Below are 24,967 nucleotides of genomic sequence, written 5' to 3' on the forward strand. Positions count from 1 at the left end.
AGAATAGCGCTCTTTTTACCGATAGGGTGCGCTATAACATATTGTCATACTGTTCAGTTCTCATAGAAAAGCTGCATGCTAATAATAGACACATTACCTGATCATTGCGCTTCCTCCTAGCCTGTTTGAATAATAATACAGTTAGGCATAGACTATATCAGCTTTATACAACGGGCTTGAATGCTTGATTCTGATTGGTTGGTGCAATTATTTTATGGCCACTGGCTGCATTGTTTTTCTAATAGCCTATAGTTCAACGGCTCGTTGTCAATTATTCCTTATATAATGCTTACTATCTGTCCTGCTTGTGTAGTTTCTACGGTGATAGTTATCAGCAGTAGACCAGCAGAACAACACATTCCTGCTATAGAACCTGAAGACAGTCCTGAAAATATCAATATCATCATTTAGTGAACGGATGATATTGGGTTATAGGCCTTTCATTCAGTCATTAATTGGCTGATTGTATGTTTCTATTTCAGGCAAGTTTATTAATAAATATCATACATATACATAAACATAACCTAGCCTACTGATATTTTTGACTGATAGCCTACTTAACTTCCTTAATCACTTTTATGATATTGATGATACACCTGACAAAAGGCGCCATCTGTTGTTGATAAAACAGCATCATATAGCTCTCAGGGGCGTTTACAGGATAATTTAAAAGCATCATGGACTATTCTTCTCTGTTGTACATTGTGAGTCGGCCCATTGCTACGTAAATATATAAAAATTAATTATGGTAAGTACAGGCTATCCATCTAGCGCTCAAGCTCAGTTTAGCGGTCTAACCATGGGTCTAACAGCGCTCGTCGATGTCAACATGTTTAGCCAATCATTTTGAAGGAGGCGGGGTTTATTGTTCACAGAAACTGGCCTTGCATTACCATTGCGTGTGCAAAACTGCATTATTTTTCTAACAATTCTATGGCCCGTCGTCAGTTATTCCGTATTGTTCACAACATAGTTTGAGATTTGAAACTAAATGGCAATGAACAAAATGTAAAAGACAGGCATGCTGATCTAAATTTGGAAAGTTCTGGTCCAGTCGTACACTTGAAGCTTTTGCCATCACACCCACTGAAGCTAAGCAGGGTTGAGCCTGGTTCGGAAACCTCATGGGGAAACCAGGTTGCTGCTGGAAGAGGTGTCAGTGAGGCCAGCAGGGGGTGCTGTTCATCCTGCAAGTGTTGTGTAGCCAAGAGTGGTGTCCCATACTCGGAATTTGTGCTGCATTTCACCCATCCAGGTGTGCACACACACACACACACACACACACACACACACACACACACACACACACACACACACACACACACACACACACACACACACACAGCAGTGAGTATTGAACACAGTGGACACCTCATTGTAGTTCTTGGAAAGTGCATTATGTTTAATAAAACCAGAATATATTATATATCACATAAAACCATCTATCACATAAAGAGAGATATTTCATGTTTACTTCCATTGTTAGAAAATGTGTGTGTGTGTGTGTTTATTCTTCAAAAGTGCAAGGCATACAATTATTTTTCTCTTATGTCGTGTTTTTGATTTAGAGGAGTTTGAGGAGTTTTGGCAATATTGCAGTACTTATGTTCTAAAAACAGATCTGATAAAATTAAACAGGATAAACCTGTGAAAGAGAGAGAGATTTGCACAATTAGAAATATTTTCCATATAGTTCAGTCAAACAGATAATGTTTAAAACAAGTCAACCATACTTTACCTGTTCAAACTTCTCTCTGCAGCTCTTCAGGAAATGTGGCGGTAGAGACCAAACTGACCAGTTAATTGCAGGTCATCATTTCCATCACACAGTGATATATTCTACAATACAAACACATCAAGGAAATATAAATCACATGATAAAATCACACAGAAAAAAAAGTTAAGAACTGACACAGACAAAATGGAGGTAAATAGAGGGATAATGTTACAGTATGCTTTACCTTGAATGTCCCACAGGTCTCCATCATCCTCACATCAAATACAAGAACTTCACTGTAAAAAACTAATCAGCAAAACTTACAAAAGGCAGAATGATACACTTTACAGATTTTTTGCAACAAAGGAAAACTCACTTTTACACATTTCAACATTGAATATATGAAATCTATAATAACAATATTGTTTTACCATGAAAATCATTCAGATGCTTAACACTATTAAAATGCTTGTGCAGCAGTAACAGAGTATATATAACAATACAATACACAATACATAAAAAACATATTTGACATTTATGTACCTGCAACAATTCACAATTCAAGTCGTTCAGTGCATTTTTACAGGTTCACTTCCTGAGATTCAGAGTTTGATCAAGGACACAATGATAATTCGGATCAACTCTTACTGAATTTGAACTGCCTTTTTTAACCACAAAACTTTGTTAACCAGACATTCAAGCATCGGTGTGGAGAATGTACAGAGAAATGTATAATTTTTCAAGTATTCCTGGTAAAAAACCCAGTTAAAAGTTAACAAAGCTGGTTGAACAAGGGAGGTGGTTAAATGAGCTGTTCCGTGAACGATGTATAAATAACGTTTTTGTGCAAACATTTGGAGAACAATCATTCTATTACCAATACTGGAATAACCCTGAGAGAACCTTTCAAGAACATTAGCTGAGTTCTGAGATTAACATTCCCTGATAGTGTAGCCTAGATGACAATGCTAAAACTGTACAAATGTAACATAATCAGGCATTCTACAGTGTCAATAGTACAGACTGAATTGCATTTAAATGCTCATTTGCACGTATAGTCTATTAAGAGCACTTGCATCTTGAAAACATATAAATTTTCCTAACCAGTTCTAAATGAATGTAAACAAACAGATGATATGTCAAGATCACGTTTACATGCACCCAAATGATCTGTTAGTAATCGGACTGATGGCTCAGATGGATTGACAAGCCTTCATGTAAACACCTCAATCAATCAATTTCCATCAGACTGAAAAAGGGTTGTGTAGATCTGAAATGCTCGTATCAACAGGGAAAAAAAAACATACTAATAATAACTTATTACTTGTCTTGAATCTTATGAACTAGTGATGGATGAGAATGAATATTTAGTAAACCTTAGCTCTTCTATGCTTTTCTTCTTTCTTTTTTTGGTTTGTTAATTCTCAGGAATTATACTTGAGGCAATATACTTGAGACTTTCTCCTGTTCTGAAAACACATCAAGGACCCTCTGCACATTTCCCCGCTTCTCAGAAGTGGAAGTACTCATGGTTGAGTAAACATGTATAGTGAAAAGATCTACGATAGCGTTTCCACGACTTTGCGAAATAGGAAAATAATGTGGTATTTTGACTGTTTTTCAGATTATCTTCTTCCAATTCCTTTTTCTTAACTTTCTCATCTCTCTTAATGTTCCTTTTCAGTGCCACTGTTAAAATAATAATGTTACTATGGAATCTCATTATCAGCTCCAGTCAGCGGCCCATCAGTCTGACCAGTGGACGTCCCGTTAGCAGCACCGTCCTGTTGATTGTGGATCGGTTGAAGGGGCAATGTTACACCATTCTGATAAAAAAAAAAAAAAAGTTTGCAGAAGGTAAAGCAAATGTTCAGTATTGATGATTCAGTTACACAAACACAAAACAGTGATTTTTCTCTCTGATGTTTGCTGAATGTCAAGAGCCCTGTTCTTCATTCTGAAGTCGAACAGCACAAGATCAGCGCTCTCTTAAAGTGTTACTGTGCTGATTTTCAACCTGCTTTGTACTGTTATAATGACGGTAATATATGTAAATGAACAAAGTTTACTCGTTCTCCATGTTACCTGGACCGAGAAATTCATGTTTATTTGTCAGCAAAAGTCCGCCGGATGACACAAAGCACTTTTGACAGCTCCAGGGCTTTTCATGACAACTAAAGATTGTACTTCTGGATGTTTGTATCCGTGCCCATCAACAGTCGGACTGACATAGGGTTATTAACAGAACAGTTATTGTAAGGGTTTATCACTGAAAACAGTATTGCACTATGTCTACTCTTATAGTTTTTGTATATTTTAGAAATGGTTTCTATTTTTCTGTGATGTCGCGCTGGAACAACAAACACAAAGTGTGGCAATGATAATCTCAAGTACTGTTTATGTGCTTTATTTAATGTTAAAAGCATGCAATGTGACTTTGAATATCATTTAGTGCTCCAGCTTTGTAGCTGTAAAAGCAACAGTGGATAATTCACCTCAGATCTTGAAATTAAACAAATGGAAACAAGAACGTTCAAACAGTGAACAAACAAGTGTATTCTTTGACAATGATTGTTTTAGTAACTCAGTAGCCTATGTATTTGAATAATGTTTAAATGGTGTAATATTTGTGAATTTGATTATGTAGCTACTTATCCATTTTCTTGCGAGGGCCGTCAAGATTACTCTCTGGTGCCGTGCACTCGCCAAGAGACTCCGCCCACACGCTGTTCTGACTGGCTGGGGGTTTTGATTGATTTTGACGTATCTCGCAGTCGCGCCGCTTCAAGTGTGGACAGACAAATTATTTGTCGCTGGAATCTTATCGCATCGCGTCTGGTAAGGACAGTGTTAAGGCCTCATTATACTTCTGCGTCGGACCTACGCCGGAGCCTATACGCCGTAGGCAACGTGTTGGTTTTAATTTATACTTCTGTGTTGTTGTCCGCGTTGACGCGCACCTAGGGAGCATGTGAAACCCCGAGGGAGGGGTTCTGGCAGACCAATCACAGCGCTGGCGTCCGCGTAGAATTGACGCGTTGTTACATTTTTGGAGAGGTGCACGTCAGGTTACGCCGGAGGGTACGCACGCTACACACAGCCTACGACGTAGCTACGGCGGCAGTTCGACGCAGAAGTATAAATAGGCCTTTATGGTATAAATTATTACTATGGCTTTGTATGCATTGTATGTGATGCAGTTTTGCTTCGGGCTTTAAGTTTTCAGTTTTTTTCAGTTTTTCCCTAGTCTCAGCCTCAGATGTCTCGCCCACAGACTGTTGGATGAACGTCTGATGCATTCGGCACGCTTTTCTAAAAACACTTCAGGAGTTCACGTTATAAGTGACTCAAACTCACAGTGCTTTCAGATGAAGCAGCCTTTACAGGGCCATACATCAATGACAAGCTGCGCACAAAAAAAAAAAAAAACATGAATCGCATCCTTTGCGGTATCATAATCGCGATAAACCAACTAGATTTAAGTGCTATTTCATGTAAATTGCAAATAACCGTGCAGCACTATACCATTATGACTACTAAGTTTGCTAAGTGTTTCTTCCTGTCAGTATTTGACTCCGGTAAGCGTATCCATAACAGACGGGTGGGAGTGGCCTTTGATGGCAACATGCCCAGTGCATTATGGGTTTTTCTACCAATTTGGCAAAACTGAAGACAACAGACTTTTCCCTACATTTTCTCTAGTCAGGTGGTACCCAATAAAATAACAATAAAATAAATAAATTGCCTTTCTGTATAGGCAACAAGGTTTTATTGAAAGCCCATTTTGCCAGCGGTGAAGTACCCCTTAAAATAACTCAATAATTATTGTTTTTTATCTGTGTTGATTTCTGAATGAGACCACACTGGGTTTCAGACACACCACCTACAGATCTCTATCTGTTATAAATTCAGTTTTTGCAGACAGTTTCAGAGCTCACAGTATCTCACCTGATCACAATCATGGCTCAGTGTCCAGTTTCCTGTTTAAACAACAACAAACTCTTACTTTGGTCAATTAGAGTAAAAATACACACTTTAATATTTTTAAAGATTCTTTTTGTAAAATACATCTAATTTAAATTATGAAAGATAAGCTGTTTGTAATACTTGCCTTTTTGTTTTGATCTGTAGAGATAGTAAATCACAGCAGCAGCAGCCACAAGCAGAACAGCTCCACCAGCAGCAGCACATATTACTTCTACAGCAGCTGAAGATAAACCTGCATCTGGAACAGCTGAAGACAGACACACATTATTACATTACTAGAGATCAACTGATAATCAACTCTACCAATCTACCTTATTTTTCAACACAGAAGTAAGGTGTTTTCTGTGAATGTGTGAGACTTGTGTTTTATTACCCGCTATAAGGTAATAAAGAGAAGAAAATATCAAAGTGCAGTAAACTATAAAACTGTTTGCGCTACAAACCAGCTTTTTTATAATAAGACAGTACATTAAAATAATATGGTTAGAAACACCAGTTTTCAAGAGGCATGATGAGTATAGCGGTAGCCAGTAACCGCTAAGAGGCTGAGTAGAGGGATTAAATATTGACGCGTTTCCACTGTTGATCTAGGTAATTTATTATAACATTGAAAAGAACAGCAACATCATGATGATGACAGTAAACAAAAAGAAATTAAATGAAATAAATCTAAATGAAATGAAAACGGTCAACAGAAAGTGAGCGTCCCAGCTACTCACCCCCTTCCTCCATGCTAACCACACGCAAACTAACAGGTAATATACACCTAAAACAAGTGACGTAACAAACCGAAAGTAAAAATTTAAACATAAAAGACATCAACCCAAACCTGGCACCTACAATGAGTTTTTTTTATACAGCTAAAAATAACTGGAAGCGAATGACACCGAAAGCCAGACACATTGAAATTACAAATGGAAAATGGCTATATTAGTATATAATGGCTCATTACCTGAAAAATAAGGTGGATACTTTTGACTGACATTTACATCAGTACATATGGAGTCCAAACTCACTTTTTAAACAGGCCACAATGAAAACAATTACTTTTTGGATTTAAATATTGTGAACTTTATTTTGGAATTGCTCAAGGTAAAATGCACTGAATGATTAAATGAGACTCACCAGTGACAGAAACACTGAAGCTCCTAATGATGCTGAATCTGCTGCTGTTGATCAGTAGTTTATATTCTCCAGAGTCTGTGTTTCTGGTGTTTGTGATGTTCAGAGATCCAGTCTGATGATCCAGCTTCAGTCTGTCTCTAAATCTCTCTTTACACTGAACATCTGTACAGATCTTACTCTGATCTCCAGTGATTTCAGTGATGAAAATGTCATTAAAATACCATGTTATTGAATCATTCAGTTCTCTCATCACACCAGTGTACAAAGTGACCGATTCTCCTTTCATCACTGACTTTCTCTTCATTTTATCTCGTTCAGCAGCAGAAACACCTGAAACACAAACCAACAGATGATTGGAGGATCTTGTTTTGCGGTAAAAAAAAAAAAAAAAAAAAAAAAAAAAAAACCTTGAGATGAAAACAAAAAAAAATATGAAAGCAATAAAGATATGAAAGCGATAAAACAGACTCTCTTGACTTTCAGTCTGAAAAGCAACATTTATCCACATTTGTGATTATGAAAACATTTTACATGAAACATTTTACATGTCCTCTATGTTCTGGATTGCTAGTGAACTAAAAAAAAAAAAAAAAACGTTTAAACCGATAACAATAGAAGAGTGATCTGAGATGAGATGACATTGAGAGAAAATGACATCATCAGAATAAAACTGACAAATCTCACCACTACACACACAAAGAAGAGATAAACAATTAATTATGAGCCAAACAAAATAATACAACAAAGATCATAAAGATTGTGAGCTGAGAAATATGTCTGAATTCATATATAATGTACAAACAAACAGCAGAAGAACATCATTGATTTACTCATCAGACAAACATACATGCAACCATCATGCCGTCCACATCTGACTCATATTTTTCCCCGTTTCCCTTATCTGCGCATTCACACAACCAGATATTCAAATTCATAATAAATATTACTTATTATTAATATTAAATAGTGGAGTATTGCCCATTTTATTTTTATTCATTAAAGTTATATTTCCTACATTAAGGTAAAATGTCATGTTTTTCAACAAAACATTGTTATTTATACTCCTGCTGTTTGAACCATATTAACATGCCAAGGACAAAATGCTTTTGGATAATTCTTTCACGAAAAGCTACTTTTTAATGTTTCAATGACAAGAAGGACTGCTTGGATGGGGAAATTGTGTTCTATATTGCTGAAATCCCAGTCTGAGAGATTGAGTTTTAATTGAAATGTTGAACTATGAAGATGACTTGCTCGTTTGGCCGTTCAAACAGATGCAATGACGCTTTACATTGTGTACATTGTATTATTACAATACAACCGCATATGCTGTTGTTGGTGTCGTTGGATACTGTATATTGCACATTCCCGATCGCAAAGACCTTCACATTGCCTCTGTCTCAGCTTATCATCCGGGGTAAAAAAAAAGGTTGACATCTGATGCTGATGCTGCTCCAAATATTAGTACAAATTAAGCTTATGCTTACATATTTCTTGCTTCTAGCTACCTTTTCAGAGCGGCCCTTATGGAAATCACCATACAATGTGTCTGGTTGTCATGTGAACTTCACATACTGCTGCTCTACAGTCACAAAATTAATTGAATATTACTTACGGAGAAAAAAAGATTTTCAAAAAAAAGCACCACAGTCACATGCATGTTTATAGAGCATTTACAAAAGCTTTGAACGTGGCTCACACAATCATAATCAAGGACCGGAATTATCAATTTTATAATTGTAGTTAAATATTTTTCTTTTTTCTTTTTTTATCTATCCACAGCATGTAAAATACGTACTTAATGTGATTGATACTGGTCAGTGGTCAAAAGTTTTCGATTTTAGAAGAATCATTTTAATATGCTGATTTTATGCTCAAAATTATTATTTTCAATGTTGAAAACAGTTGTGTACAATTTAAAAAAATTTTTTTTGATGAATAGAAAGTTCAAAAGAACAGCATTTATTTAAAATAGAATATTTTCTAACATTAGAAATGTCTTTACTGTAACTTTTGATCAATTTAAATCATCCTTGATGAATAAAAGTATTGATTTATTTTATTTATTTCCCCCCCAAATAAAATTTTAATTCTTAATGACCCCAAACTTTTGAAGGGTAGTGTTTAATGTTTCAAAAGCTTTAGATTTCAGATAATGCTGTTATTTTGAGCTTTCTATTCATCATAGCATCATGAAATAAAAATGTAAAAAACTGTTTTCAACATTGATAAGAATCATAAATGTTTCTTGAGCATCAAATCATCATATTAGAATGATTTCTGAAGGATCATGTGACACTGAAGACTGGAGTAATGATGCTGAAAATTCAGCTTTGATCACAGGAATAAATTACACTTTACTATATATTCACATGGAAAACAGCTGTTTTAAATTGTAATAATATTTCACAATATGACCTTTTGTTTGTATTTTTAATCAAATAAATGCAGCAAAATCACTGAACACAATAATGATGATGTGATTTAAATGACAAGATTTTAATGACTCACCATGAACAGTAACATTGTAGATCGTTTCACTGTCGCTGCTGCTGCTGATGATCTTTAGTTGATAAACTCCAGCATCTGTGTCTGTGGTGTTTGTGATGGTCAGAGATCCAGTCTGATGATCCAGCTTCAGTCTGTCTCTGAATCTCTCAGTGCCTTCATTACACTGAACATCTGTACAGATAAAACTGAGATCTCCATTGAATTGAGCGATGCGAGTGTCATTATAATACCATCTAATCTTTTCTTGTTGGTTTGTTTCAACATCAGTGTATAGAGTGACTGAATCTCCATCCATCACTGACACTGCGACTCCATCTGTACCGACACCAGACACACCTGGAGAAGAAATAAACAGATAATTATGAGACAAACAAACTGAATGCGTCACATACACTAAGGTTCGGTGTTCTGACTGATATTATACACAGTCATATTTTACAAACGAAACAAATACAATGACGGATAGTCTTGGATTGATGATTTTATTTGCTGATTAACCAAAAAGATTTGTCAGTTAGGAACTCTTACAATTCAAATTAAATTTCTCTGGTAGCCGGCTACTGCGCACAAACTCGAAGGCGCGCTCCCTTTTTGATCTGTTTCTCTCACAGCCAATCACAGACACTGTTGCTCTCACAGCCAATCACAAACATCCAGGGGCGTTTCTAGGTTTTAAAAACATCAGGGGCTGAGCCTGAAACATCAAGGGCTGGTGTGGGTAATTAGATAACATGATTCGATACAGAGAATAATGTATATTTTAGGCCTATATGCAGGGGCAGACTGGTTAAAAAATTCAGTCCTGGCACTGTAGCCACACCAGCCCATATTACCACACAGACACACACATTCAAATGTGAGGTAGTTAGGGGGGTCCGGGGGCATGCTCCCCCGAGAAAATTTTGATTTCTCGGACCTACATATGTGCATTTTAAGGTGTTTGAAGGCCAACATTTTTTGATAACAATAGCTTTAAAAGCATGTCAGTGGGCAGTATACATAAATTATTTGTCAAGCAGATAACAGATTCTTAAACATGAGAATGAGGATAAATGTTGAAATGTATGATCCACACTAGAAAATGGAAATGCAAAATGTTTCTGCTTATAGTTGACAATACACAATCACATATTCCAAACAGGAATGGCCTTAAATGAGAAATCTTTCAAGGATTATTTTGCATAGATGTAAACTTTTCAGCATTAAAGATTGGTTTCAGCAACTTGTTTCTTTCTTGAGTTAATCAATGTTTTTGGCACTATTAAATCAGTTAAATTAAATTTCAATTGTTCACTCATAAAGACAGTCACTTGTCACCACCTACTGGCTTAATGATGCAAGTTGCGCAAACACAGACAAGCGGAGTGATACAAACTGTGAAAAGGCTGATGCTGGTGAAATATTCGAACACATTCGAGGACATTATATATAGGCTACATATCAGAGTTAAATAGGAATACATTGTAATAATGTTAATCAAGCAGCCTAAATCATACGACTGCGCAGCAATATTTAAGCTCATTATACAAATGAAATAATACAGATCTAGACAAATTGGGTTAAAAGGATGTCATGAACGATCATTTAGGCTAGATGTAGGCCTATTTTTCACATTTTTGGTCACAAAATAGTTAGTCAGTTTTGATGACTTTGCAATATTGATAAAATATTAGAATATTAGGCCTAATAATGAAAAATGAGTAGGGCTACGCCAAAATGTGTAACTTATGTAGCATACAAAGGAATACAAAAGCCCCGACATAGAGTTTTGACGCAGCTTTAATCTCCCTTTTGGTTATTTCAATACTTAATTGACGACAGAACACGACATTACATGCTAGTAGTTTATTTTGCGTGATACAGGGCGCGCCGCATTTGCGCGTGATTGAAGAGTGCGCGCCGCGAGCAAACGGCTGACACGACAGTAAGTTAGTTTTTCTGAGTTTTACTGACATATAGCCTGACAACATCTGGTCTGACAGAAGACTGTGCGGCGGTGCTGACTGCGTTTTTTTAATTTTTTTTTTTTTTTTCATTGCTGTGAGATATTTGCTGTTGCGCGCAAATCCTGGAGATGAACTTGGATAGCTAAATCGCTCACGTGGTGCGTCTCTGTGTGAGAGTAACCATAGTAACTTTGATCTGCTTGAACACATTTTAATCGTCTTTAATACATGATTGATTCCGAAGGATATATTAAAAGACCCGGTCAATTTTTTTAAATACAAAATTAATCAATAATAATTATCAATAAATTCAATTTTTTGAGATCCGGGGCTATAAAAAAAACATCCGGGGCTGAACCCCTGGATGCCCATGTCTAACGACGCGCCTGCAAACATCAAAAGTAAACTCAAATGAAAGTTAACAGTAATGCAAATGTACACCACAGACACTTATCAGGATACTAACACTATATTTCCCATGATGTGTGCAATGACTTAAGCTTGGTAACATCATTCTATCGAGTTTTTTACAGTCTATGGTCAAAACATTTCGCGCAGACTAACGGTTTAACTATAGCTCAGACACGGAAGAAACATACAGTATAGGCGTACATATCTTACCATGGTCGAAACAACAGCACAAGAGCAAAAAAAAGAAAGGTTTCATTTTCAACAGTTTGTCTAAAAAATAAATGGAGCTTTCGATACAAAAAAATAGGCTACTCAGTTTGAGTTTGAGTATACTAACAGTTACTTCATTTGAGTTAGACCTGACGCATTTTTTTTCCCTGGAGAAAGTGAAAGCAATAGGGTACTACAACTTCCTCAATCACTTCCTCAATTTCTTTTATCGAAGAAATATCAAAACAAACAATAGAGATACAAAACAATACAATACATTTAAAATGCTAGGGGGAGGTATAGACTAGTGGGCTATTATATAATAGGAATAATTTAAAGAGTGTAAACGCTTGTAAAATATTAATAGCTTTTTGGGGGGATTTTCTACGGCGGGCAATTTTGACTCAATATAATGCTTCACTTCATTTTTAAATGCAATAAAACGTTTTTTTTTTTTTTTTTTTTTTTTTTTTGTTGTTGAAAATGTGCATTTGAAATTTAGCCATAAAAATAAAATAAAATAAATAAATAAAATAAGTGCTGGGTTGTTTATCTTTGGAGTTTACAATACCTAGAACATCTTTCCACAGTAATGTTACATTTTCATCAACACATCAATCACTGGGCTTGATTCAGCAAATCACTGCATCTACTTGGTCGGTGTCGTGTCATAGCTGCGGGAAAACAATCCATGACCCCATTCGTCGAATCACTTCTGCCGCTCGACAGAGCAAGATAGCCAGCCTACATAGAAAAACTGAGCCTCGATGTTAAGGGATTTGTGGAAACTGTGGTTCCGAATTATTGTGATCCAAACATTTGCCTCGCATGTCACCTCCGAGTAAGCGGATTTTATGATCTGACTTATATTTTTTATTGTGAGTAGGCTATTAGGCTTATCATTATTGCTGATCACTGTTGATGCTATATGTTTACTATAAAACTATAAGGCCTACGACAACATGCCTTCTAATAGGCTATCTTCAATTGTTGCGTATTACCGCAATTATTTGCGGGGCAAAGCTACAGCGTGGCTTTGTTTATCTAAAGGCCGTTGAGCAGAACCGTTATGAATGTTGTAGTTTACTATTTTGTTATGTTTACTATACTTATTATAAACTATAATTCTTACATTTATAACTGTGGTATAATTTGGTGTTTAATGTTTTATTTATTTTTTACATTAAATTAAATGAAGCTTTCACAGACACGAACAAGAAAGTGAGAGACCACGGCAAAGTTATATATTCGCTGTAAAACTTACTGTGTAATTGAAGATTTTATTTCAGCCTGAAGCTTCATGCCAGTTACAAAGGGGAAGAGGAGCACCAAAGAGAAAACAGATTATGGTATTTGTGTGTAAGCTTTATCCAGCTATTACCTCCTGGTAGACTATGTAACACTCTAAATCCAATTAGCAAATTTCTTCATTGTAATATTCTTCTAAAAACCCTTACATTTTTGGTTTTAAAAAAAATACAAGACATAACTTGCATTTTAAATGAAAATACAACAACAATAACAATAATACCCTAACTTTATTTCTATACCATCGTTTACACTCCAAAACACATCATAGTCACTGTAGTTGTCCAACCTACAATCTAAACCCAAGCACCAAAACATAAAACAAACTCTTAAATCACCTACATAACACAGTTGAACACTAAAAAGTCTTTACCTTTATTTAAAAAAGTGCATAAAATAACATTTGATTTTAATGTGTACTCACCTAATGCAGTATAAAGTATATATATATATATATATATATATATATATATATTGAACAGGCAGCATCTTTATTTTCAGTGTATTAGTTTAGCTCAATCTGTGTAGTTTATCAATGATGCATGATGGGTAAGAATCAGTTTGACCTCTGAGCTGTGACTCTTCTTTGACTGTTTTTAGTTTTACAAACAAGACGCTTGTCCATCCAGATAATACCATGTTTCTATAGAAATCAGACAACAGCAAGTTTCAGTTTGACTCAAAAGATAAGCTGCTAATTTCACACCTCAGTATAACTGGCAGCGTGGGGTAGCATTTCAGTTGTTCTATCTTTTCAGTTGTTGTTTTTTTTCATATGCACAATTGATATAATTGATCAACCTATATGCATGAATCAGTTGAATTATAAAACCATTTTAAGGTCATTAAGTTCTTTCTATTTTATTGTATTGCAATTCAAGACGATCCACACAATATAAGACAACTACATTATGAATGATAAAATATATATACAGTATACATTTTCCACTATTATGATATTAAAGTTTCAATAAGAGCCAGAAGAGTATTTATAATGTCACTACAGGCTATATGACATGCGTTCAGAATGTGTGAACTAGGAAGGTTACACTCTGTTGTGGGAGGATTCACACCAGCTTGAGTGTTTTCAGCAGATAGTCTCACATCAGACACTGAACTGATGAAAATGTTTCACGTCCTTGTTTTGTTCTGTTTGTGCTGGTGCCACCTGATCGGTAAGTTATAAAACATTTTTATTGCTTAATATTTCAGAACAGAGATTGCGTGTGATCTGATTTGCAGTCAATCTCAGCTACAACATTTTTAAATTGTGATTTGCAAGCCTTTAAAAGTTTTTTTAAACATTAAGTCAGGAAATAATGTAAATTCTATACTGAATAAAGTCATTGCAGGCTCAAAAAGTGTCACTTTTCGGTGGTTTCAAATGATTTTAACACTTGTTAGTGTTACTGTACTCCTGCAGTAATCATGAGCAGCGCCATTAGTAAAATTTGTCAAAAAGAAATTAACGTGTACAACTACAGCTGACTTGAGGCTTTGTAAACACAACTCTTAATCTGTTCTTGTTTGTTCTCCAGGTGTGTTTGGTGATTCAGTGTCAGTGATGGAGGGAGATTCTGTCACTCTAAACTCTGATCTTACTAAAATACATAAAGAGGATGACATACTGTGGAAATATGGACCTAAAAAATCTCTTATAGCTAAAATCAGCGTTGGGAAAAATATGTTCTCCACATTTAATGATGTTCCTGATGGGAGATTCAGAGACAGACTGAAGCTGGATCATGAAAGTGGATCTCTGACCATCACAAACACCACAACTGAACATGCTGGAGTTTATCAGCTAGAGATAAATGGAGTGAAACTGACATCAAAAACATTCAGTGTTTCTGTCTATGGTGAGTAGAAAGATCCTCTGTCTCGGCCTTCGCATAGTTAAACTCCGTTCACAAGTTCAACCCAGGATTTTTAGCATTGTGTTGTTTACCACCAAAAAAATGATTTATACTCATCCCTCATTTGGCGGTTATGGTGAGACACTTATAATGGATGGATTATAATTTGGATATAAAGGAAACTTCAGAAGCACTTCAGAGTTTTTACAGTCATTTTACGGTTTTCTGGTTCAGCATTGTCATTAGCAAAGAAGTTGTTGCATTTTAAGGTTTACAGATCGGCCCCATTCTATGGAAGAATGTTTCCGCCTGTAACGCGGTTAGATGTTGTGGGAAGAAAAGGAGGCGGGAACCGGCGAACATTCATCACATTTTAACACCAAAAATAAAACAAATACAAAACGAAAGTAAAGTAAAAAACTAACCCTAATGGACGACTGTTACATCAAGTAAAACAGAAACATCAAATAAAATCCAGGCCTGGCCTCTCTCGATCTTCACTCTCGTCGCTCCTCCTTTTATGATTGCGCTCCTCCGTGAGAGATACGAGACCAGTGCGTCTCACAGGTGTCACTCATTAGCAATCACGGCCCTCCCATGGCCCTCAGCCTCGTCCTGCTCGCCACACTGCCACTTAAAGGGATACTTCACCTCTGGGAAGATGAATGTGTATTTAAAATAGGTCATTTATGTAGAAGAAATGTGAAATTATTTTTGAATTTGGAGCTTTCTAGACTGAGAAAAGCCAGAAAATGTATTTTTGGCTTATGTGGATGAAAGACAACAACTCCCAGAATGCACTTGCTTTGCTGCCCTAGGAGGCCACGCCTACCGGTAAGAGAGCGCAGTTGAAAACAACAATAAGACTAGGATACTAGTGAGACTTCGTGATGAGTTTGCTCGGGATTTCGAGATCGCCCAAAATGTCCGGGATTCAGCTTTTGCGTTCTACAGTCGCCATTCATTATGTTTACTGTGGCGAGCAGGACGAGGCTGAGGGCCGCGGGAGAACGGTGCGAGTTACTGATGAGCGGCACCTGTGAGACGCACCGGTCTCGTATCTCTCACGGAGGAGCAGGAATTTTCTTAGCAATGTAAAAACGCACATCAACCGATCACTTGTTTAGCGTTCATGTAAACACTACATTCAGATTCACCAATCGGAATGAATTCAGTTAGATTGAAACAAAAGGTGTGCATGTAAAAGGTGTCCGAATGGCGACTGCAGAAAGCAAAAGCTGAATCCCGGACATTTTGGACGATCTCGACGGCCGGACAAGTCCGGGGAAAAGAGGATGGTAACCCCTACTACTCCGCTTTCTCCTATTACTCAGCTCTCTCCACAGAACAAGAGCCTGTTAGCTTAGCTTCAAAAGAAAGACGGCTGACACTGTTTACATTCTGTGAGTGAGATCCCACCCTCTATGGGCGGGTTGAAAACATGCGGAACAGCTCCTCCTACTGGCTGTAGTCTTTAGCCTCTGGCCAAAAAATCCTCCGATGATGCAAAATGACGATTTTTGCGTCATCGGAGGATTTTTTCCAGACAAAAAATACATAAATCTCTCGTCTCAGAGGGATATGAGGGGGGAAAGCATGGTAATTCGAAAATACTACAGGTTTTCTACTAATACAAAGCTTAATGCTAAATCCTGAAGTATCCCTTTAATAAAAGATAAAAAGGTTATTGCGACTCTTTATCTCACAATTCTGACTTTTTTTCTCAGAATTGCAAGATGTGACCTTTCTGACTAAAAAAGTCTGTATTTTTACCCCTGCAAAATTGGTCTCGCAATTGCAGGGAAAAGGTCATAAAAATAAATAAATACATAAATCAGAATTGCAAGGTGTAAACGCAAAATTGTAAGAAAAAAAAGCAAAATTATTATTTCATGACGGAAACAAGCTTCCATACCATTCAGCGCCTCATTCTAACCATATTTTTGCTTTGTCTTTTTGGTGGGCAAATGGAAATACATTTTTGTTGCAATCAACATGGTCAAAAATTCATAAGATTGAGCTTAATTTGAAATTAGCCTGGAATAGTCCTTAACATATTTATACACAGAAATGTTTAATCATTTTATAGTTTGAGATACACTATATTGCCAACAGTTTTGGGAAGTCTGCCTTTACATGCACATGGACTTTAATGGCATCCCATTCTTAATCCATAGGGTTTAATATGGAGTTTTACCACTCTTTGCAGCTATAACAGCTTCAACTCTTCTGGGAAGGCTTTCCACAAGTTTAGGAGTGTGTTCATGGGAATTTTTGACCATTCTTATAGAAGCCCATTTGTGAGGTCAGGCACTGATGTTGGACGAGAAGGCCTGACTCACAGTCTCCGCTCTAATTCATCCCAAAGCTGTTCTATCGGGTTGAGGTCAGGACAAGGTCAAGGTCAAGGTGGCAACTGAATTTACTGAGCTCCCCATTCTTTCACAAATGTTTGTAGTAGCAGTCTGCATGCAATTGATTTTATACAGTTGTGGCCATGGAAGTGATTGGAACACATTAATTCAGTGATTTAGAGGGGTGTCCCAATACTTTTGGCAATATAGTGTACACTCAGATCATCAACACACTACACTCAAGATGTTTAGATTTATCCATATTTCTAATTATTCTGTCATGTTTTCCAGCTCCTCTTGTCACTCCTAATATTACCAGATATTGTTCTTCATCATCATCACCATCATCAAATTGTTCATTGGTGTGTTCATCAGTGGTGAATGTGAGTGATGTGACTCTCTCCTGGTACAAAGGAATCAGTGTATTGTCCAGCATCGGTGTGTGTGATCTCAGCATCAGTCTCTCTCTACCTCTGGAGGTGGAATATCAGGATAAAAACACCTACAGCTGTGTGCTGAACAATCCCATCAGCAACCAGACCACACATCTGGACATCAACACACTCTGTCACACATGTTCAGGTATGATGGTGGTGATATTGACGTTGATTAATTAAGCTGATCTATCAAGTTACAGTGCTGATGTTTTGATCCATGTGTGCAATTTGTTCTTTGGCCAAACCAACAAAAGTGCATGAACTTTTAAGTATAGGACAGATAAAACAAGCCCTTCCAAGATTAGACACACATTTTGGTTGATCGGATCACAAGTAGACGAGGAAGGCACATTCCTGTTTAAACCTGGAGTTTTACTCTTTTGTCCACTTTTCTTTTCTTTTTGTCCGCTTCTGTCCTGATTTCTTTGAGGGGAGGGTCTTTGAAAATAAACTTTAAACCTCTAACATAGTGTTAGCTGTAGATCAGATTAACAGATTCACTCACACTAATGGCTCATTTTGTCCATTACAGATCAAGGCCTACCTTTATTGTACATAGTGTTGATCTCTTCTGCTGCTGTTGCTGGATCTCTGATGATTGTTGTTATAGTCGTGATGTGCTGTATCTGCAAGAAATGTAGAAAAACAGGTCAGAAGATCAAGCAATTATTCTGTAAAATATCTATTGTCTATATCTATAATATAATTTTGAAACTGTCGTTTTAACATATCTGTGATTATTGTAAATGCAGTTAAGACCCAGGAGGAAGACAAAACTGATTCAGCATCGAGTAAACCAACAACACAACAAAAGGTGAGTACGACTCTTTCAGGGCCTATTTTGTGTGTACGCAACGGCTATAAATGAGGCCCCTGGCCTGGTCCTCTCTCGTCTTGCTTTGTCGTCACTCCTCTTATACTTCTGGAGCTCCTCCGTGGGACTCAAGACCGGTGTGGCTCACAGGTGACACTCAATAGCACGTGTGCCACCGTCCTCGCTCCATTCCCATGGCTCTCAACTTCACTCTGCTTGCAACGATATTTCATAAAAATGTTATAGTTTTATGGTGCGTGTCCACTGACAAGGAGCAGAGCGAGCATTTTCAATGAATTAAAGCTCAACTTCCATAGGAATGAACTGAAAATGCTTGCTCTGATTCACGCAGCATAAACTATTACATTTTTAATGGATTATATGTTGTGGTCTTGCTCTGTCATTCTCGTCTCTACACCGGTGTATCATTTGACTGAACTAGATCACTCCTCTTATAATCAATTGAGTTGCAACGTGGAGTTGCGAGATCATGTGATCTTTGGCCTAAATTATCTTTTGTTTTAAATCACATCTATGAGGTTTGTTATTTTTAAATATTCTCACCCATACAAAATCAGGTTTATACCATTAGATTTTAATTGTAGAAAAAGTAGGTCACAGAGTTTTTACTCATGTCACCTCTGCTGAAGTGTCTCCTCGAGCTGCAGCTGCTGTGGTTTATGATTATCTGAGGTTAGATGCAACTTTAGCAGCCATTGGTTGCTTTGTAGACGTGATGCAACAAGAATCTCTGCTGTTGCTGTTGTGTGAAAGACATTCATTCTCAGCACAGGCTGTCAAAACAAAACTTCAGAACTTAATCTGTTTGATGATTTAACTGTTTGAAAAGTCATGATTGATGTCATTTCCTCTTGCTGCTCCAAGTTAGCATCTATTAGTAGTAGTTTTTCAAAACAAAAGTGTCAGTATTTGTATTAAGATTTGCACAGAGAAACATAAGTTTGTGATCTTATTGCCTGTCGCATCATCAGGTTCCTGACTGAGTATGTGTTTCCTTTCAGAAATCGAAGACGGAGTCTGTGTATGAAAATGTCCCCAAAAAACGATGATTAAATACCAAATTTACTTGAACTTTTTATTAGAGCTCATATTGGACAAAAGCTCACATTTTTGGTTTTATTTACATTTATTCTTGTACAGGATGTCTATATTGTTTTTTTCACAATTGTTGTTATTGTATTGTTTAACATGTTGTTGCTCTGTATTAGATTAATAGCATCCAGAAACTCAACTAAAGTGTTCTATTTTAATCTTATCATATGGAATCTAACTTTAATTATTAAACAAGAGTGAAAAGTGGAACGAAAAAGAAATGTAAGAGAAGAATAATGTTATACGGTGAGATACCATTGACCATGCTATCTTGCTCGAATGGTTGAGTAACTGCGTAGGAATTCAAGGTACCGCATTGAATTGGTTTAAATCCTATCTCTCTGATAGAACATTTTCAGTGGAGGCTGGGAATTTTTCTTCCTCTTCTGTACCATTAACTTGTGGTGTACCTCAGGGGTCTATTTTGGGCCCACTTTTTTCCCGCTGTATTTGCTTCCTTTAGGCTTGATTTTTCGAAAGCACAACATTACATACCATTTTTATGTGGATGACACCCAGTGTACCTGCTTTTGAAAAATGGGGATAATTATTATGACATACACTCTCTGTTGAACTGTATTGAGGAGGTAACACGCTGGCTGGCAACCAATTTTCTAACATTGAATGACTCTAAAACTGAAATTGTAGTTTTTGGACAACCAGCTTGTATTATACAGATAAATAAACATCTGGGTCCTTTATCTGTGAATTCTCATGATTCTCCTCACTACATTACAGATCTTATTCTCCACCGGAAATGTTCTAGGTCCTTAAGGTCTTCACACAGGTTGATGGTGATCATGCCTTTTCTGTTGCTGCTCCATGTCTGTGGAATTATTTGCTAGGACACATAAGGCTGTCTTCCAATGCTGATAGCTTTAAATCCCCTCTTTTTTTCTTCCCTGGCTTTTGGTTCAATGTAATTTTATGAATTTTTGTGTGTTCCTGTGTGTTTATGTATTTTATTGTCTAGTTGTTAGATTGTACATTACTTTGGTCAGCAGTGGCTGTTTTAAATGTGCTCTAGAAATAAAAGTGCCTTGCCTTGCTTAATCTATTTAGCGATTCAGCTCAATCTCAGTGCAACGGTCTAACAGCGTTTGTCAATGTCAAAATGTTTAGCCAATCTAATCGAAGGAGGCAGGGTTTACTGTTCATATAACCTGAACTCACGTCGTGGCTGCGCATTATCATCGCATGTGCAAAACTGTACTATTTTTTTTCCGAATAATTCGGTGGCCGTTGTCAATTATTCCTTATTGTTCACAACATAGTTTGAGCTAAGAAACTAAATGGCAATGAACAACATGTAAAAGACAGTCATGCTGATCTATGTCTGGAAAGTTCTGGTCCAGGCGTATATGGGACGCCTGAAGCTTTCGCCTGCACACTTACTGAAGCTAAGCAGGGTTGAGTCTGGTCAGCACAGATGGGAAACCTCATGGGAAAAACAGGTTGCTGCTGGAAGAGGTGTCAGTGAGGCCAGCAGGGGGTGCTGTTCATCCTGCAGTCTGAAAGTGAAAGTGAAAGTGATGTGTAGCCAAGAATGGTGTCCCATACTCGGAATTTGTGCTGCATTTCACTCATCCAAGAGCGCGCACACACACACACACACACACACACACACACACACACACACACACACACACACCAGCCATCTCACCCTGTAGCCCAATACTAGTTGCCCATCGAAGCTAAGCAGGGTTGAGTCTGGTTAGTACCTGGATGCTGCAGGTGGTTGAGGAGAGGTTGATTGTAAATGACATGATTGTAAAGCGCTATATAAAAATGTCTCCATTACACACACACAAACACACACACACACACACTGAACACATTGTAGTTCTTGGAAAGTGGATTCTGTTTAATGAAATATCTCTCTTTGGAGTGGACTTTGAGCTTTGTAACGGCAACATTACAAGTATAATAGGACCCCTTTAATAGTGATTATTTCATTTGAAGTCACCTTTATGGTGTGTTCAGTGTTTTCTTTAGTTGGGCTCCTGAGCCTTGAATTTTTAACATAATTTTTTTTCTCTGGCTGCTGTAACTAATCTGGTGTTATTGGTGGTTAAGTTTTGACATAATCATCATATGGTGGTCTGAATCACTGGTCTCATTCAGAGCCTTATCTCTTATCAGCATATGAATCTCAACAATGGTGACAATCAACCAAATAGATATACAGATTGATTCTCAATATCACAAACCAAGCTATTAAAAAGCCACAAAAAACAACACCAAAATTAAATGCAAATAAAGAAAACAGTAAGACATTTTAGTTGCATAACTTATTCATGTTGCAATGCATGCTGGGAGATAGTTTTTTACTATACTGGTACTGAGCATGCAGTGCAGCATGAAGCTTTCCATTAGATTGTCACCATTGCTGAGGATCAAATGCTGATTGTTGATGTCTGTGTGTGTCTGAATAATGCTGGAGTTTTGGGCTAATTATTTTTGTGACCTAGATGGCAACAAACACAGTGTTGAAAAGCTTTGAGTAATCCTTTCACAATACACAAAGCTTTGTTTAACCATCTCATGATGCCCACTCATACAACCCTCCAGTCAGTTCAAAATTAAATTTATGTACACTTAAACTTGAAGATTTTGAGCCCTATCATAAACTCCAGGCGCCACGCAAGTGTTTTTTTTTTTTTTTCTAGTTTCAGCCCGACGCAGTTATCATTTCAATGTCCTGTGCCTCGTTGTTTAAATAGCAAATGCATTTGCCCCTATTTGTGCACTCATGGGCTGCTGGTCTGAAAACCAGGTGTGTTCAGGCGCATTGTTGGCGCGTTGCTATATTAAAGCAAATGAAATAGACTGCGCCATTGACTTTAGACCAGGTTTCAGGTCAACGGCGCAGTCTATTTCAGCAATATTTTTGTTGTTGTTATTTAAAGGCTGCATTAATAGGCGGGTCCACAACGCGTGTACACTCTGCTTATTACACATACAGGGACGCGCAGCAGCACACAAACATGCCAGATATTAAAAATAAAAGGATTACAATGTAAAAGATTAATATGGTGTACATAAAGATATGGTGGAATCCGGCTTGTCCCATAGATGGTCTGCTTGCGTGCCTTAACCTCGCGCACGAGCAGATCCGTTTCCTTTCTGGAGAAGCTTTCAGTTTTTTTCCGCTTGCAATTTCTGTCATGTAAATAGTGAATCCGCCATTGCGCAACCGGCTTTTAAAGGGAATGGGAGATGAGACTGTGATTGGTTTATTACACTTTATGCCCAAAACACACCCATTACTCATTAAGAGAATAGGGACAACCCTTTTAGACCGTGCGTTGCGCGCCGATCATTTTTCCCGTCATTAAACTAGCAAAAGTGCATTTAGACACGCACTGATTGCATGCCCTTAAAATAGGGCCCTTATAGTCCATCCTCAACCTCAGGCTCTACTGTTCACCACAACCCCTGCAAAACCAATTTAGGCCTAATAGATGATTAAATACTAACATAAATACTTATTCTCCTGATGCAGTCTGATGCAAAGCATGCCGGGATATACATTTACATACACATAAATAAACATTTTATTTGGTTAATATCTGTTACAGAGCAGGCTCCCGCACTGCCTCCTCTTCACCACCGGAGGGAACCTTCCCCGGAATATTAACTTTACCCATTGAACTCCATTTCCCATAATACCGCTTACCTGGGACTGATTGCATTACACACCTGCACCTCATTTACACACACTCATATAAACCACTTCCACACACACATTCAGTGCGAAGTCTTGATTCTGCCCCGGCCATCATTTCTGAGCGGTTATTCCCGTGTTTGATTTCTGTTATTGACCTTGGACTGTTTATCGTTTCTGATTCTCTGCTGCCTGCCCTGACCTGGATTGTCTATTGATTCCTGATTTTTGCTGCCTGCCTCGACCCTTGCCTGTTCACCTGGTTTGTCTCTGCCTAGCCTGCTTTGCCCTGTCTGCTGTGTTTGACCCTGCCTGTGTTGACTATTCTATAATAAAGCTGCAAATGGATCCCACTGTCTCTGCCTCATCACAACAATATCACTGTTTGAGTTGTGAAACGTTCCTTTACCCGGGATTATAAGTGGGGTATAGAACGAGACCCAGGGTTATGTACTGTATATGCACCCCATATAGGCCTATATAACCTTTTACGGGTTTCCATCATGGGATAATTTTGTGGATTTAGTTTTAATTAATTTAGTTTCATTTAATTTAAAACCAACATAAATGACAGTCATTCTACACGTTTGAATGGCAGAGATTATGATCAGTGTTTCTTCATCTGTGTCACACGCAGTTTCAGATCTCGCTTTTGTTACCGTAGATTAAAGCAGGGCAGGAAGAAGCCCCTCACAAGATGCGAGGAGACCCAAAAGATCAAACCACGTTTCCACGAAGCTGAGCATTTCAGTAAATCTGGTAATGCGGCATGGGAGATGGGGAGGGGTGTGTGTGGGGGTGTATGTGAATTATAGGAGGGTCAAATTGTGTCTTGGGTGGATTCACTCACTGTTCTGCTGTGCTTTTGGCAGAAAGTCTTATTTAGATCTGACTCAACAATCAAAAAAAAATTTTCACATGTTTGTTTTGTTGTGTTTGTGCTGGTGGAGTCTGTTTGGTAAGATATGAATGCATTTTATATCTTAATTTCTTTCCATTAAAAAATAAGAAAACTGCTGCTATTGTTGAAATATTAAAATATATATAATTATTATTAATTACATATTAAGTATTTTCATCTATTGCGTTCAAATTTCGAACTTCCTAATTTTCAAGGATTACAAAAGCAAACGCTCTGGAATTTTCTAACAAATCATTACTTCTGCAGTAATCATGAACAAGACTGAAATTCATTAGTCAAAAAAGTATGGAAACCCTGAGTGGGATTCAGTTTCATCTAATGATCTCCCATAAAAAAATAATAATATTGAAAATTTCCAGCAAAATTAAACTTTCAAGTAATTATCATCTAACTTAAACTTAAACACCATTAAAATAAAAGTATTACTATTCACATTAAAACGTTACAAACTGATTTCAGTCTTTGTAAACCATCAGGAGCCTTAATCTGTTCCAAAACTTCTTCATGTTCTCTAGGTCTGTTTGGTGCTGATGAAGTGAAGTCAGTGTCAGTGATGGAAGGAGATTCTGTTACTCTTTGCCCTGATCTT

General features: G+C 37.3%; 2 protein-coding genes across 2 annotated transcripts; one reads left to right on the top strand and one right to left on the bottom strand.

The window, feature by feature from the left end:
• Positions 1 to 848: 848 nt before the first annotated feature.
• LOC311295120 (uncharacterized protein) lies at positions 849 to 12,098 on the bottom strand. Its single transcript, XM_084416331.1, has 9 exons — positions 11,908 to 12,098; positions 9,341 to 9,676; positions 6,830 to 7,159; positions 5,829 to 5,951; positions 5,666 to 5,697; positions 1,962 to 3,543; positions 1,739 to 1,839; positions 1,270 to 1,645; positions 849 to 1,223 (listed from the first exon to the last, which is right to left on the bottom strand). The coding sequence occupies exons 1-6, from the start codon at positions 11,951 to 11,953 to the stop codon at positions 3,427 to 3,429; spliced, it is 984 nt and encodes a 327-aa protein (XP_084272457.1). The 5' UTR covers positions 11,954 to 12,098; the 3' UTR covers positions 849 to 1,223; positions 1,270 to 1,645; positions 1,739 to 1,839; positions 1,962 to 3,426.
• On the top strand, positions 11,260 to 20,840 carry LOC311295128 (SLAM family member 5-like). Its single transcript, XM_084416345.1, has 6 exons — positions 11,260 to 11,264; positions 14,754 to 15,074; positions 17,717 to 18,007; positions 18,395 to 18,511; positions 18,615 to 18,676; positions 19,699 to 20,840. Exons 2-6 carry the CDS (start codon positions 14,780 to 14,782, stop codon positions 19,744 to 19,746), a joined length of 813 nt encoding a protein of 270 aa, XP_084272471.1. The 5' UTR covers positions 11,260 to 11,264; positions 14,754 to 14,779; the 3' UTR covers positions 19,747 to 20,840.
• The last annotated feature ends 4,127 nt before the right edge of the window (positions 20,841 to 24,967 follow it).

Source organism: Rutilus rutilus, assembly GCF_951802725.1.
Source record: "Rutilus rutilus genome assembly, chromosome: 8".
In the NCBI taxonomy this organism is placed as follows: Eukaryota; Metazoa; Chordata; class Actinopteri; order Cypriniformes; family Leuciscidae; genus Rutilus; species Rutilus rutilus.

Coding starts and splice junctions, on each gene's coding strand:
- LOC311295128 (XM_084416345.1), top strand. CDS start 14,780: ATGGAGGGAGATTCTGTCACTCTAAACTCTGATCTTACTAAAATACAT. Junction 18,512..18,614: donor CAAGAAATGTAGAAAAACAG/GTCAGAAGATCA, acceptor TTGTAAATGCAG/TTAAGACCCAGGAGGAAGAC. Junction 18,677..19,698: donor AACCAACAACACAACAAAAG/GTGAGTACGACT, acceptor GTTTCCTTTCAG/AAATCGAAGACGGAGTCTGT.
- LOC311295120 (XM_084416331.1), bottom strand. CDS start 11,953: ATGAAACCTTTCTTTTTTTTGCTCTTGTGCTGTTGTTTCGACCATG. Junction 7,160..9,340: donor CTACAATGTTACTGTTCATG/GTGAGTCATTAA, acceptor TTTGTGTTTCAG/GTGTTTCTGCTGCTGAACGA. Junction 3,544..5,665: donor TGAGCCATGATTGTGATCAG/GTGAGATACTGT, acceptor TTTTTTTATCAG/AATGGTGTAACATTGCCCCT.